The 14927-nt window shown below is 43.3% G+C and overlaps 1 protein-coding gene across 1 annotated transcript in view; it reads right to left on the reverse strand.

Moving 5' to 3' along the window:
- RB1 (RB transcriptional corepressor 1) overlaps window positions 1-14927 on the reverse strand; it is a 1321361-nt gene that overhangs the window by 687351 nt on the left and 619083 nt on the right. The window contains exon 17 of the mRNA XM_086934987.1: window positions 308-489. Coding sequence (XP_086791113.1) covers window positions 308-489 — 182 coding nt within the window. The remainder of the gene's footprint in view (window positions 1-307; window positions 490-14927) is intronic.

The following is a 14927-nucleotide window of genomic DNA, read 5'->3' on the forward strand; positions in this document are numbered from 1 at the left end:
CTTTTGGTAATCAGCTAGCTGTACAATGGCAAGCCCTCTGCCCTGGGAATTGAACACCCTAATACTAATAGTTAACAAAACTATGGGCACAGATGACTATCTAAATTGCATACCACACAACAACTATTTACTGTACACCAATGAAAACGCTTCACACCAAATCTCACCCCAAAAATAAACAAATAATGTCCAACCTAAAATATAACGAGTAACAAGCACATCATGTCATCTTGATTTGAAGATGATGATTCTTTTTACAATTTCAGGTAATACTGTGGAAATATAAAGGGGTTAGTCTGTTACTTACTGATCGCCAAGCCAGAGATTCCATAATACGATGTTCACAGCTTTCCAAGTGTTTGATCATCTCTCTCGTCAGGCTTGGTTCGTCTTTGATAAAACTCTCAATTACCTTATAGAAGTCATAAGGCTCTATTTTAAATACTTCCAGTATCCAAGGAAAAGACAAATCGGTTTCTCTGCTGATGCCTGTAGTAACATACACAATACTGTTTGTTCAGTTAGAAAAGGTACAGAGGATATCTTGTTAAAAAAAATGAGGGTTAAACGGCTTTGTTTGTGGTGTATACTGTTTTATGCTTACTAGCACATCCTTTACCTAATGCAGGTTAAAGGAATGCATAGTTAAATCACACTGCTATGACATCGGGCTCAGCCTTACCCAAAACCTCTATAGCAAATCAAACACATATATGATTAACTATTTGCATAGAAGAAACCCCAAATCATAAGTTGTTAGTTGCGGAATCATAAGCATCTTGATTATAGGGATGTACGGAAGAAGAGAAAGATCTACGTTTATTTGTAGTTTTCTGGAGCACAATATGGTTAAGTGTGTTTACATGGTTAAGTGTGGTTAACATTTTGAATTTATTTCTAACAATGTAATTTTTTTTGTTATGCAATTTCTATTGAGTTAAAGTTTACAAATATTTAAAGATTTATTGGGGAACAACAAACAAGTAGAACCATTTTAATTCAACAAATTATACAACAGCATTTGAATGAAACATATCAAGGGAAAAGGTCAGCAAACATCCCAAGCAGATTGCAGGATATACAATTAATTTTAACAGAAAGTCTAAGTTTCAGGGATAGGGCCAAATCTGCTAACGTGGTGGCATTAGTAACATGGTAGCATCAATATTGTCGGTTTAACCAACAGAGAGGTTAGTGGATAACAAGTGGTTAAATCGAACAGTTTGTAGTAGTTCAGCAAATTCATGATTAACAAGCATTGGCATAGCCAATAGATCTCGCCTTTGGGGACTTATAAGTGTTTAGCCATGCAACAGTTGATGTTGTTGCACCAAGGATATTGTGCTACATAACTAAATACTTTTAAGGTCCCAAAGGTGAGAACTATTGGCTATGCCTTACTGATTCATGGGTGCCACTGAACTGCTCTGTTGTCACCTGCTCTTTCGTGACACTGTCGCTACTTATGTGTTATAATGAGGGAAGGGGTGGGTATTTTATTTTCCATACGTTAAATTAAAAGTGGGGAAAAACTCAAGAAAATATATAAGGAGTTTGTCATAATAGTTCATGACTCGTAAAATGTATAAAACATATTATATAGAATACATTCATGTTAATACCTTTAAATAGGTCTGCATGTATGTCTACATATTTCTCCAACAGAATTTAAACACATTTTAATAGCTTTTTTTAAAATTCAGGACGAAAAATATTTTTCAAATATTGCAATTGTGTCCTGCACGTGTACTAATTGGCATATTGCGTTTCTTTAGGATTCAACTCAAACTGGGCTTTAAACAACTCAAAGGCGGGTGAAGCAGCGCGAGTGGTTTATTAAAGGAGTCAAACAAAAACAGGACAGAGCAAAAAAAAAAAAACACATCTAAAGCTTGCCCCTTGACCTCGGTAGTAATAACAATCTGCTCCGGGTCAAGCATGAAATGACCAGGTATGCACCCCGAGAGTTAGATCAATCCCACAGAAAGCCTATTATGATATTAAATGCCAGTTACATCAGCAATTGCTGCCTACTACACACAATTATGCTTAAAAGAGGGCCAAATGGTGGACAAATATTGTACATTCTACATTACTATTACACTGACAAATGGTAAGTAATGAGGTTAATGCGTTTCACTCATCTTGGCTTAAGTCGTCTAACAAGAAAGACGGGCGGCCAGAAGACAGACATTGAACGCTCCGCCAGGCGTTTTATCCGGGCCTGGATTAATGATGGCTCCCATGCACATGAGAAGTATGGTCACATGATTCCCATCTCGACAGCACTAATAAGGTGCTCATTAAAAACTATTTAGCTATTAGGACCTATTTCAGAAGCGGGTAACTGTGAGGATTCTGAAAGATGGATTATGCTTCATGTCGACATTACAAAAATCCTCATCGTACTGTCCGGGAAAAGACGGGACATACTGTACATAAAAAATAGTACCTTTTTAAAAGTAAGTTCTGACCCTTGCATACCAAAGTGTACTGTGATTTGCCATTTTCTGTTGCAAAAAAATACAAAAAAGCGCTTTGACACCTCCTCTGGGGTAGTAAGCGCTACATAAATGCAATTACAATATACAGTACATGCCAGTGGAAAGGACACCCACATGCATACTAACCACAAATTATAAAGGACATGAGTAGCAACTCTGAAAAGTTATCCATTACACCAGAGGAATAGAAGCAGAAAATAAATGTTGTGAAATAAGACATGTTTTATATGGAGGTGGTGGCGTTTCAAATCATTGACCAATATTTTTCAATTCAGTAAGAGGGCAACGTAATAATTAAGAGGTAGAAGAGATCCCAAAGGGAAGTTTTCTGCATAAGGGATAAGAAAGACCTCGAATGTGTGCGTCAGGAGAAAGAAACAGACCTTCACATAAAAACAAGCGTGGCCGCGAAAGTTAAAGCGACTGCGCTCATTAGACAAGGAATGTCAGGAATGCAGCTGGCATTCTGCCACGCTGCTGCTCGCTCCCGAGCTCCCTAGGCCAGGGGAGTTAACGTTTATAGAGAAGGCGGGACATGCACCCGCCTTTGGCTAATTGAGGGCTTTCAGTTTTTGAAACCCACACCCAATGGCCAATCACTCCAGCTTTTCCGCCACACGCACGAGTTTGCTGAATATCTGAAGTGATTCCAAGAGGTTATTTTCTAGAGCAGCGCATGTGCGCTGAGATTGCTCGATCTAAAAAGGGAAGCACAGAATGCCATGAGGACACAGCTCATATCCAATAGGCCTCTCTGTGAAATAGCTGGCAAAGTATACGGTTAGTGAATGGGTAAATTTTAAATGCCTGAGAAATAAGTTTAGGAAGTGTTAGAACAGAATCCTTAGAGGTCCGCTTGAAGTTTGGGACAATAGCTTTCCACAGACATGGACCATAACCTCGAATGAATGGGAGAGGCTTTTCTGCTTCTTGAAAACAAGGGTGTTTTGATGGAGTGATTTGTTGCGCCTAATCGAATGTTGGCCCCTAGATAGTGGTCGTTTGAGGGACAGTTATTTATCAGAGTATTTGTTTATCATATTGTAGGCGAGACAAATTTGGAGCTGGCTTATTATCGGTAGGTCTGGTTTGATGTATTACACCTGTGAGAACCATGGAGGAGACATGCAGCTTAAGCCAAATGTTAAAGGCCTAAGCCCAGTGTTGGGGATATCAAATAATACGAGTTTTCCATAGTCAATTCTTGATAAGGCAGTGACTTGACCAATGTTTTGAGAACTGTTTATTTTATGTATTTTAAAGGGTTTATATAGCGCTGGCTATACCCGGAGGTATCAGAGCGCTTTACATGAGGTATCAGACCATAGTTGCAGGTTACGTTGTTTCACAGTTATTAGAGCATGGCGACATAGTTACATGTAAGGTAGAGACAACCAAAAAGGACATATGCGTAAGGGAAAAAGCTGGCAAGGGGAGAGATTCTTGGGAGGGGGGGTAGGAGCAGGGGAAGTAGACGGAGAATGAAGGAGGGGAGGATGAGCGACACAGCATGGAAAGCGAAGGCGGCGGGTGACTGGGACACAAACCAGTAGATGAGTCAAAGCTGCGTCCAAAGTCCAGTAAGCTGTGATCCCAGGGGAAGTGGTATAATTTCCCCATCTCTGTTGCGAGTGGACTCTCTCAGAAGGGTCTCTGAGACTCCAAGGCCTAGATACTCGATACTTCCCCAAAATGGGGAGAGGGAGTGCTTTGGCAAGGGGCGCCATACCATACCTCAACTGTGAGTGGCTCCCTTGGTGCTGTGGACTCTCTCAGCGGGTTCGCAGGGACTCCAGAGTATAAATATTGGATCTTTCCCCAACAAGAGGAGAAGCAGTGCTTAGTCAAAGGGCACAAAAGAACAGGGGGTTAGGCGGTGTAGCAGGCAATGGGAGGGATTCAGGGGAGACGGCAAAGGAGCAAAGTAAGTAGACCGAGAAAGAAAGAGTACTAGATGGGAACAAACAGCATCAGTTTGGGGGACAGACTGTTTTCTCTGTGTCAGGAGTTTGCACCATCTCTAAGGTAAAAGCCTAGCACAGACCATTCCAGAAGCTTAACCATCCAGGACATGAAGAACACAGTTAGTAATTAAAATTATTTTTTCACAATTCATAGAAGTTTATAGTATGCTGCACATCAGCAATCCATATGTTTTCATATTAAGTTCTTGAGTGCAGAGGATGATGCTAATAACTAACAATGTTTAACTCAGTCATCATCCAGGGGAGATAGATTCAAACTCATGAATCATCACTGTTATAAAAACTTTAATAATTTGTATTAGCCTTCCTTGGGACTGTGGACTCCTAGTCGTAGACTTGTAGTGATTTATCTTCGTGTTTGTAGGAAGCTGGCTCTTTATTTGATATACCAAAAAGAGGTATCCTGTGATAAAAGTCAAGGTATTCCCTTATGAGTGGACAAGGGATTGCTCTTGCAATCCCAGGATGCTCTTTTATGGGGTAATGAAGTCAAGCAGTCTTAGGTTTATAAGGAAGGAGTGTTAGACATCTGCAAAATACACACAATAGTTTATAAAAATAACACGTATCTTTACATATATTTATGCTCCAGAATCAATACGATCATGTAAGAACATTTTGCAAGAAAAATACTTTACATTTTAAAAATTTGACAAGTTCATTTTTCAGAAGCTGCAATGCTATTCTTTGGGAGGGAAAACAAGTACGGCCTTCAGGTAGAGTACAGAGACATATAGGACCAATCTCCTGGACTTAAGGAGAGTATGGGGCAAGGCCCAAGGAGGCACCAGCAAGTAACCTCCAGCGGGACTAGAGCAGCTGGATGCAGGAGCGCAAGAGAACGTCAGACTGATCTCCATTGACTAATATTGAGCTCCTGTCTGAAAAGAGGCTGCAGGTTCGGATAGGGAGGCCAGCGGGCTGAACCAACAAGGGGCGCAAAGGCTTCACAATGCTCATGGAGCTAGGGACACCTTTGGTGCTCTTCTCCAAGGGCCAAGGGAGACAGGTGGAGAGATGTCCTTAGGCATCTGGTTTTCGTCACCAGGAGCAGTCGCTGCAGAGGGGGCCTGCAAACAGAGGCTGCAGGCAGCGTTGGGAAGTTCACAGTTAGGTAACCCAAGGTGGGCTTCAGGTCTGGGGACCACATTGGCACTGATGGCCCACTTCGGTCGGGCAAGGCATCTGGTGAAATGGTGCTTTCCGTTGTCGAGTTTCCGCAGTCTTGGAGCTTCACTTCTCTTGACTATGTACCACAGGATTCAGGAGAGCCGCTCTGCTACTCCACGGGGGATCCTGGTTGCTTCCCGAGGTGCTGGCAGTCCGCCCAGGCTTTTGGAGCCAGAGCAGCTGCAGGATGAGTAGTCTTTGGCGGAATTGTCGGGGACAGCAGGCAGGCCAGCAGGGTTGGTGCCAAGGCTGCTGCTGCACCTCAGTTCTTGCTTCTTGCAGGTTTTTGGTGTTCTTCTTCTTAGGTCGGTAGAATCTTCAATCCTGGTGCCAGGGGCTTCCATAAATACTAAATTGAAGGGCATAAAGGGGAGTCAAGGATGGTAGCCAATGGGACACTTGCCACTATATGCAGAAACGAGCATACAAATTGAGAGGCCTTTTATTGGGTTTCTAGGGCAGCTGGGTTATTGAGCTTTCCCCTGCATTGGTAAGTACGTTTTTCAAAATATTATTGTATTTTAACTGAAACGGCCAAGTACTCTGTTTAGTACTCCCACATTCTAGGTAGCCAGACATCAAGACTAACTCGTCAAGGGGAGTTTTAAGGACTTGAAAGTAACACAACAAAGAACAATTAACTCGATTTTCCTGTCAGTCCTTTATGAAAAAGAAATCTACTTTAAAAAGTTAATCTATGTGGAAAACTAGAAGATTTTAGCATCTTTGGAGCTCCAAGAATCAATACCACCAGAAGTCATTGCTCATATGCACAATGCACACTAGAAATCATTCCTGTTGATTAACAGGTTGGACAGCAATCAATGGCACTTCTCTGACACAGACTTGAAAATAGTGCTAAACACTGTCAAATACCTACACTTATCATGGCGAGAAAGATTTAATAGACGGCAACCAGGGTAAGGCCGTTACATCGATTCAACACTCACTGACGTTTTGGAATGTGCTGCCATTGTCAACAGTAGGCCGATTGGCAGTCTCCAAGAAGCTGATACTACCCAGATTGTTATATTTCTTCTTGGTGGTCCTGGTGACACTTGAGCAAGCTCTTATTTTAGGGAACAGCAATCCCTGTTCTCATCACTGGTTTGGGAGGAAGTGGGAAGCCGAATGATGATAACTAAATTATACCTCCTACTAACGGATGGCGGTCTGGGTACCTCCAATTATGAACTTTACTATGCAGCAGATCGATTACAATGGCCAGTGTGGAGGCTGGCAGGGTGTGCAGACCCGGAAACATGAGACATCAGAAATCCCCTGGTTGGGACCCCCAACATTAGCTTGTCTGTTTGAAACGGACAGGAGGCGAGCTACCACTAATCTACTATTGACAGCACGTACGTGGGAGGCAGCTCAAGGAAACTACTGTACTCTCCAGGACTGTCCCTGGGGTCTTTATAGGAATGTGCGACAATGAAAATGACACACAACCCTGGTTGGATTCAGCCATTCGGATGTAGGCTGAAACGTTTGAAGAAGGGAAACTGTGGTCATTTGACAACCTGGCTGAGATGTACAATCTAAGGAAGGGTCAAATTTAGCTATACAATGCATGTGTGCACTGGGTTAGGGATATCTGGGAGCAGCCACTGAGAGCATATAACTTTGTGGTCTCTACAGGCATTACTGGCACACAGACTTTGCAGTTAAGGGGTCACCTTCTTGTGAGCAGTGCTCCTATGGAATGGGTGGTTGGAACTATTGGTGGGGTCTGAACTAGATGAGGTGCAATGGGAAACATGTTTAAATACTGTTAAATTGATTTCTAGGAATTCAAGCCTCCCGTATGTCCCCTTTAACTACTTATTCCACTTATTTGACGCAAGGCGACTATGCTATATGTTCCTGGGAACGACAATCGCATGCCCTAGATGTGGGCACTCCCTGGCTATTTCACAATTCTGGGATGAAGTACTTCATTGTGTGTTTGAACTACGGACTGGCTAATGCCAAATGATAAATATGTGAATACTAGGGCAAACGGTCTGGTCCAAGAAAACTAAACGTGTGTGTGTGTAAATTCAAAGACTTGCGTTAATACTGTTGAAAAGACACAAACCAATGTCCTGGAATGCAGTATTGGTGCTGTAGTGTAGTTCCTATTTTCCCAATAGGCCCTGCGCATTGGAATAACAAACAATAGTATGGACGTAGAAGTGCGGGTCTTCCAGGTCTCTACTGACTATGCTAAACTTAATTGGGTTTGTTACCAACTCGCTCAGAGGTCACTGGAAACTTTCTTGACTGAATAGGAAGTGATCAGCTTCCCTGGCACAGACAAGAAGGGATTCAGTTTTCCAACAACCGCATAAACATGACAACTTTGCTCCTTAGAATAAGAGTCAATCTCTAGAGTCGTGTGAAACAATAGACAGTTATTTTACTCAGTCAGTTGTGCAGATTACTTTCACCAAGATGCAGAGAATAGAGAGACAGGCGCTTTCAACAAAAAGGTATTATTTATTGAACAGTCTTTCTTCTCGTGCAAGAGAAATGAATTGCCACAATTGCAAGACTAGTTATTATAAAAAGTGCGTACAGTAAAATGAGGATTGCGAAATAATACTGTAAAAGCATGGATATGGTTTCTTAGCCATACAATGGTTAAAATGAATAAAATATATACATTTAGCTAACGTACTCAACTGGTGCTTCTAACTACGCCTACCTCAGTGTACCTGACCTAAGCCTAATACTTGGAGGGGAGTAAGTAAGTAGCAGTTTTAGTTAAGTTGGTTTTGCCAAGGTTTGCTTCAAGAATTCTCTCTAAGGGTTTAGTCAACACCATACCTCTGAAATAGAATGTTGGAGGCCTTGTATCTCCTTCCAGGACTCGATATCCCAGTTACTCGCAAGAGTAGGCTGGAAACGCCGGAGCTGGATTTTCTCGGCAGGAGAAAAGACAGCGTCTCTCTCAGCGCGTCGAGGAGGGGCAGCGTCCGTGGGCAGCTTGCATCTGCTGGGCTCTGTAAGGGACAGCTGTTCTGCTCCTATGTTCACCACACCATCGCTATCATCGATGTCGTTGAGGCAGCGTTTGCTTAAGGCAACGTTGGTAATATTTATACCTGAAAGGTGCCTGGTTTGACGTACGTTTTTGGACATAAGACGTCAATAAAGATGTCACTAGGAAGTGATCGTCTCTCAGTGCTCATTAGAGTTCTATTACTAATCAAAACATAGCAAGCGGGGCTTTCCCAGGTTGCTGAGTTTTATCTTGTTGAAGAACTCGGAGTGTAATCTAGGAATCTTAGATAGTGGCTTCTGCTGTGTCATTTGCTCTAATGAGCTGCAGAGGAAGAGATTCTGAAATGTGGCTCTGATCGTGTTAGGCCAGAGACGAGTTTCTGAAATATCGCTCTTGATCGTTTATGCCATTATAGGGGTATAAATGGATTATAGCCGTATAGGGCATAATGTCACAGTATTGATCAGGGTCCTAGATTAGAACACGACAGTGCCACCAATCAGAGATTGGTTGAAGGACATTCGCAGGTGGGTGTATGCAGAGAATGATACATTATCGGGCTGACTGAACAAAGGCAGTAGGGGCATACGATATATTAATTGGATAGCTACTAGGAAGAAATAGAAGCCAAGTCAGATAGCCATACTCTGTGAATGAGTGGGCATTATGCACTTTGGATTCATAAGTGGATGGCAGACTGATTGCATGGGAATATCGTGAGCTGGGAGTCGAACTGTGGTGTTAATGTTGTCTCACAAACTTCTTTTTTTATAAGCTCAATGAGCAGGTCACCTGTCAACTTTCAATTATGAACAAGCAGGCTTTAGCAGGCTGTCACTCTGCTTATGATGAAAGTTATATGGTTGTTTATTTGTTTGCATGTCAACCCTCCGGTTGAGCTCTGTTCTATAATTACTTTTCAGTGGCCATCTGTTCCTCCACAAACTGTGGCAGTCAACCCACATATTGCTCAAGATGTCATGTAGGCCATGACTGTGATATCATTTATTGATTATGCTACACAGGTTAATCTTGCAAAACTAATAAACATCTACTGGAGCTAAAAACAGACTAGAAATCCAGTGAACATTAAGTCCTTTACCTCACGCAACACATTACGGGAATCTGGTAACCTTCATAGGGACTTGGGACTGTTCTGACGGGTTCAGTATTTGCCAATTATTCAAACGATGTCCTGAACCCAAGAGCTAAAGCAGTGTCTATGCTTGGATGCCCTATCAAAAACGGTTAACAAATGAAAACGTCAGAATGACCAGATGTGGCTTCTTTAGGTGTGGCAGATTAAGAGGAGAGAAGGATAGAAGCAGCTTGGTTAAGAAGGAAAATGCTACTTATCAGTATGCATCTGTCTTTGGCATGTAGAGCCGCAGAGTTGCACACGGTGCATAGATCGCCACCTAGTGTTGGGCCCGTATGTTTAAAGTTTGTTGTTGTCCTGAAAAGTTCTTTGGAAGTCACGAGATAGGTGACTCCTCATTAGGACCACATTGCGCATGGGCATCAGCTCCATCCCCAGATTGTTTTTTGCCATTAGGGAAATGATGAAGCTTTGCAAGAAAAGGAAGGATGCCCATGTAATTTGTATCTAATTAAGATAATACTGGAACAGACAAGTGTAGCCGGAGAGGCGGGTGGGCGTGTGCAACTCTGCAGCTCTACATGCCAAGAACAGATGCATTCTGGTAAGTAGCATTTTCCGTTCGAGGCATATGAGCTGCAGATTGCACACTGTGCATAGATTGTATAGCAGTACCCACTCTTAGCGGCGACCACCCCTATCTGTTGCAGTAGTTTGGAATAATGTTTTGAGAACAGCCTGGCCCACATTAGCTTGTTGTTTTGTTTGCACATCTACACAATAGTGTTTTGTGAATGTGTGCGGTGTAGCCCATGTAGCTGCTCTGCAGATGTCATCTAGGGGAATGTTTCCTAAAAATGCCATTGAAGCCCCTATTTTTCTTGTAGAGTGGGCTTTAGGAGGAACAGATAACGTACGTTTAGCTTTGTGGTAACAAATCTGTATGCATTTGACAATCCATCTAGCTATCCCAGATTTTGAAATGGGATTACCTTTGTGTGGTGGTGAGAAAGACACAAAAAGTTGTTTTGTCTTAGAAAAGGTTGAGTTCTTTCTATGTAGTATAGCAATGCTCTTTTGACATCTAATGTGTGAAGAGCTGTTTCTGCTACTGACTGTGGTTGCGAGAAGAAGACGGGCAGTTCCACAGATTGATTGAGATGGAATGGAGAAATGACTTTGGGCAGGAATTTTGGATTAGTACGTAGAACTACCTTATTTTGATGCATTTGCAAGAAGGGTTCTTGGATGGATAGTGCTCTTGTAGTTCACTAACTCTCCGCAGAGAAGTAATAGCTACTAGGAAAGCAACTTTCCATGTTAAAAATTTTAATTCACAACTGTGTAAAGGTTCAAAGGAAGGTCCCATTAACCGTGTGAAAACAACATTTAAATTCCACACAGGCGAAGGTGGAGGGAGGGATTATTCTTTTAAGGCCTTCCATAAAGGCTTTAATGGCAGGCACTCTGAACAGAGATAGATGTTGTCTGTTTTGCAGATATGCTGCTATTGCAGCAAGATGTAGTCTAATAGACGTATAGGCTAAGTTACATCTTTGGAGATGCAGTAAGTATCCTATGATGTGTTGAATAGACACATTTAGGGGATCAATATTGTTGTTGTGATAATATATCACAAATCATTTCCACTTGGCCGCGTAACATGCCCTAGTGGTTGGACGTCTAGCTTCTTTAATTACATTCACGCAGTCTGGAGGAAGGTTCAGATATCCAAATTCTAGGACTTCAGGAGCCATATCGCAAGGTTGAGCTGAGCTGGGTCCGGGTGTCTGATCTCTCCACGGTTCTGTGTTAAGAGGTGTGGAAACAGGTGCAGTTTTTGGTGCGGTACTACAGACAGTTGTAGCAGTGTGGTGTCCCAATGCTGCCTGGACCACGTTGGAGCAACTAGGATGAGGGTCAGAGAATGCTGCTGTAGTTTGCGAACTACTAGTGGCATGAGTGGTAGAGGTGGAAAAGCGTACGCAAATCTGTTTGACCAATTTATTCATATTGCATTGCCTTTTGACAGTGGGTGTGGATATCTGGCGGCGAAGCTTGGGCATTTTGCGTTTTCGTGGGTGGAAAATAGGTCTATTTAAGGTTGTCCCCACATCTGAAAGAATGGTTGAAGAACTTGCATATGAAGTTCCTACTCGGGGGTCTGTTGCGTTTGACGACTTAACAGATCCGCTATAGTATTTTGTACTCCCAGAACATGCTGGGCTAGGAGGAATATGTTTTGAGGAATAGCCCACCTCCATATGTCCTGTGCTAGTTGAGAGAGTTGCAGGGAGTGTGTGCCTCCCTGCTTCTGTATGTAGTATATTGCTGTCATGTTGTCTGTGCGGACTTAAACCGCTTTGTTTGCTACTTGCTTCTGGAAAGCTTTTAGTGCTAGGAATATTGCTAGTAACTCCAGATGATTGATGTGGAGTAATTTTTGTTGCGGTGTCCACCTGCCTTGCATGGTGTGTTGCAGTAGGTGGGCTCCCCAGCCGGAGAGCGATGCGTCCGCAGTCAAGATTATCTGAGGAACTGGCTCTAGGAACGGTTGTCCCTTGGAAACGTTTTTGGTGTTCTACCACTGCAGAGAGCGATGAGTCCGACAGTCTACCAACACTAGGTCTGTTAAGTGACCTTGAGCCTGGTTCCATTGACGTGATAAGCACTCTTGAAGCGGACGCATCTGAAGTCTTGCATGAGGTACTATGAAGATGCAAGAGGTCATCATCCCTATGAGTTGCATGAACACTCGTGCTGGGAGGGAGTGTTGTAGCTGAAACTTTTTTAGAAGAGTTTGCATGCTGGCTATCCTTGCTGGAGTGGGATAGGCTAGCGCTGTTGAGTTGTTTATTGTGGCACCGAGGTAATATTGTACTTTGGATGGCTGTAGATGTGACTTGGTGTGGTTTATTGTGAACCCCAAGTTGTGGAGCAGTTGGATTGTGGCATGAGTCTGTTCCACGCATCTGACTGTATGTATATGTTTAGCGGTCTGAGGTCTAAAATAGGCCTTAGAGAGCCGTCCTTCTTTGGAATCAGAAAATATAGAGAGTAAACCCCCTTGTTTTGTTGGTACAGAGGAACTGGTTCTATTGCACTTTTTTCTAGCAGGGACACTACTTCTTGCTTTAACAGGGATAGATGTTCTTGTGACATTGGACGCTGGATTGGATACCAATGTTTGGGGGAGTAGATGTTCATTCTAGACAGTAACCTGATTAATTTGTCGCACCCACCTGTCTGATGTGATGGGGATCCAGGCAGGCAGGAATTGTTGAAGTCTTCCCCCCACAGGAGTGGAATGTTGGGGGGGAAGGGGAGGAAAGTCATTGGGTAGGGGTAGAGGCAGAGCGGGAGTGGTTGTTTTTGCCTCTGCCAATGTTGTTGTTTTTACCCCTGTAACCCCCTCTCTGGTAGCCCTTAGTGAATATTGATTGACCAGGGGTTTTGTAGGAAGTGGAGGGACTTTCTGAGGAGTAGCCTCTTGGGTTGCCTCTGTATGATGAGTGACGAAAGGAACGTCTGGGAGCTTGCTGCTGCAAGGCTCCCATAGATTTTGCTATATCAGTGTCTTTTTTCATTTTCTCGAAAGACACGTCAACATTTGGGCCAAATAAATGTGTCTCATCAAATGGTTGATTAAGGATGGAGTTTTGTACCTCAGGTTTAGAACCTGAAATACGTAGCCAGGCATGTCTACGTAGTAGGGTGCTGGTATTGATTGCCCTTGAGGCGGTATCTGCAGCGTCTAGGGCACAACGAATGGAAGTATTAGTGATATTTTTACCTTACTGTATAAGTTCATTAGCCCGATTTTTGTATTTGTCTGTAGGTCCTGCATTATGGACTCTAGTTCATCGTAATGTGCCCTGTCATATCTTGCCAGCAACGGTTGGGTGTTGGCAATGCGCCACATGTTAGCTGCTTGTGCCGCTGTTCGCTTGCCGGAGGCGTCAAGGAGCTTAGATTCTTTGTCTGGTGGTTGAGGCCTCACCTGATGTCAGGGAATTAGCACTTTTACGTGCATTAGACACTACTAGAGAATCTAATTGTGCTGGACCTTTAATATAAACTGGGTCTGCAGGGGCAGCTTTATATTTTTTCTCAATGCGAGGATTGAGGACTCTAGCCCTAACAGGATCCTTAAAAACTTCTGTTGAGTGCTTGATGACACCTTTAAGCATTGGTAAAATGGCAGTAGACCTTTGTGTGTTATCAAAAGTGTCTAGTAGGAAATCTTCCTCCACTGCATCAGTGTGTAAGTCCACCCCATGATATTGTGCAGCCCTTTGGACTATTAGGTTAAAACCTATAGTGTCCTCTGGCGGGGAAGTTCTGGAAGGGTATACATCGTCTTGTAATGTAATGTAAAAGAAACTTATAAAGCGCAGCTAACACCCAACGGTTTCTTGGCGCTAAAGCAAAAGGAGGCAGACAGTCTGAGGGGCTAGAAGCGTTAGTTGTAAGCATTACGAAACAGATGGGTTTTGAGAAGGGACCTAAAGTGGATGTAGGAGGATGCTTGTCTCAGGCCTAACGGGAGAGCGTTCCAGTATAACGGGGCAAGGAATGAGAACCTTAGTCCACCCAGTTTTTTACGTTTGAAGGTCGGGGTCCGGAGTAAGGCCAGGTGGGAAGAGTGAAGATTGCGGGAGGGGACATAAGGATGTAGTAGAGAGGAAATGAAAGAGGGGCCTGTGCCTGCAAGGGATTTAAAAATGATGCACCCTAATTTGAACTTACAGCGTTCAGATACAGGGAGCCAATGGAGGGATTTTAACAGAGGGCGGACATGTTGGTGTCTAGGCTGATGGTAAATGAGCCGTGCCGCCTGGTTTTGTACGAGTTGTAACCTCTTCAGTTGATAGGCTGGTATGCCAACGTAGAGCGAGTTGGCATAGTCTATCCTGGAGATGACTAGGGCCAACAAAACCAGGGTAAGGGCCTCAGTGGTCAGGAAGCGTGCGATTTTTCAGATTTTCCTTAATTGGAAAAAACTAGGAGACTACCGCGTTGATCTGGGGCTTCATAGTGAGGTCGTTGCTGATAATGATCCCAAGGCTTTTTACTGAGTTGACAGGGTTGGGGGGAAGACCCAGCCTCGTGGGCCAGAAGGTGGATTTCCAAGGATTGGCAGTCCCCCCCGACAAGCAGTAACTCTGTCTTGCCGG

This window comes from Lissotriton vulgaris, chromosome 8 (genome assembly GCF_964263255.1).
Source record: "Lissotriton vulgaris chromosome 8, aLisVul1.2, whole genome shotgun sequence".
NCBI lineage: Eukaryota > Metazoa > Chordata > Amphibia > Caudata > Salamandridae > Lissotriton > Lissotriton vulgaris.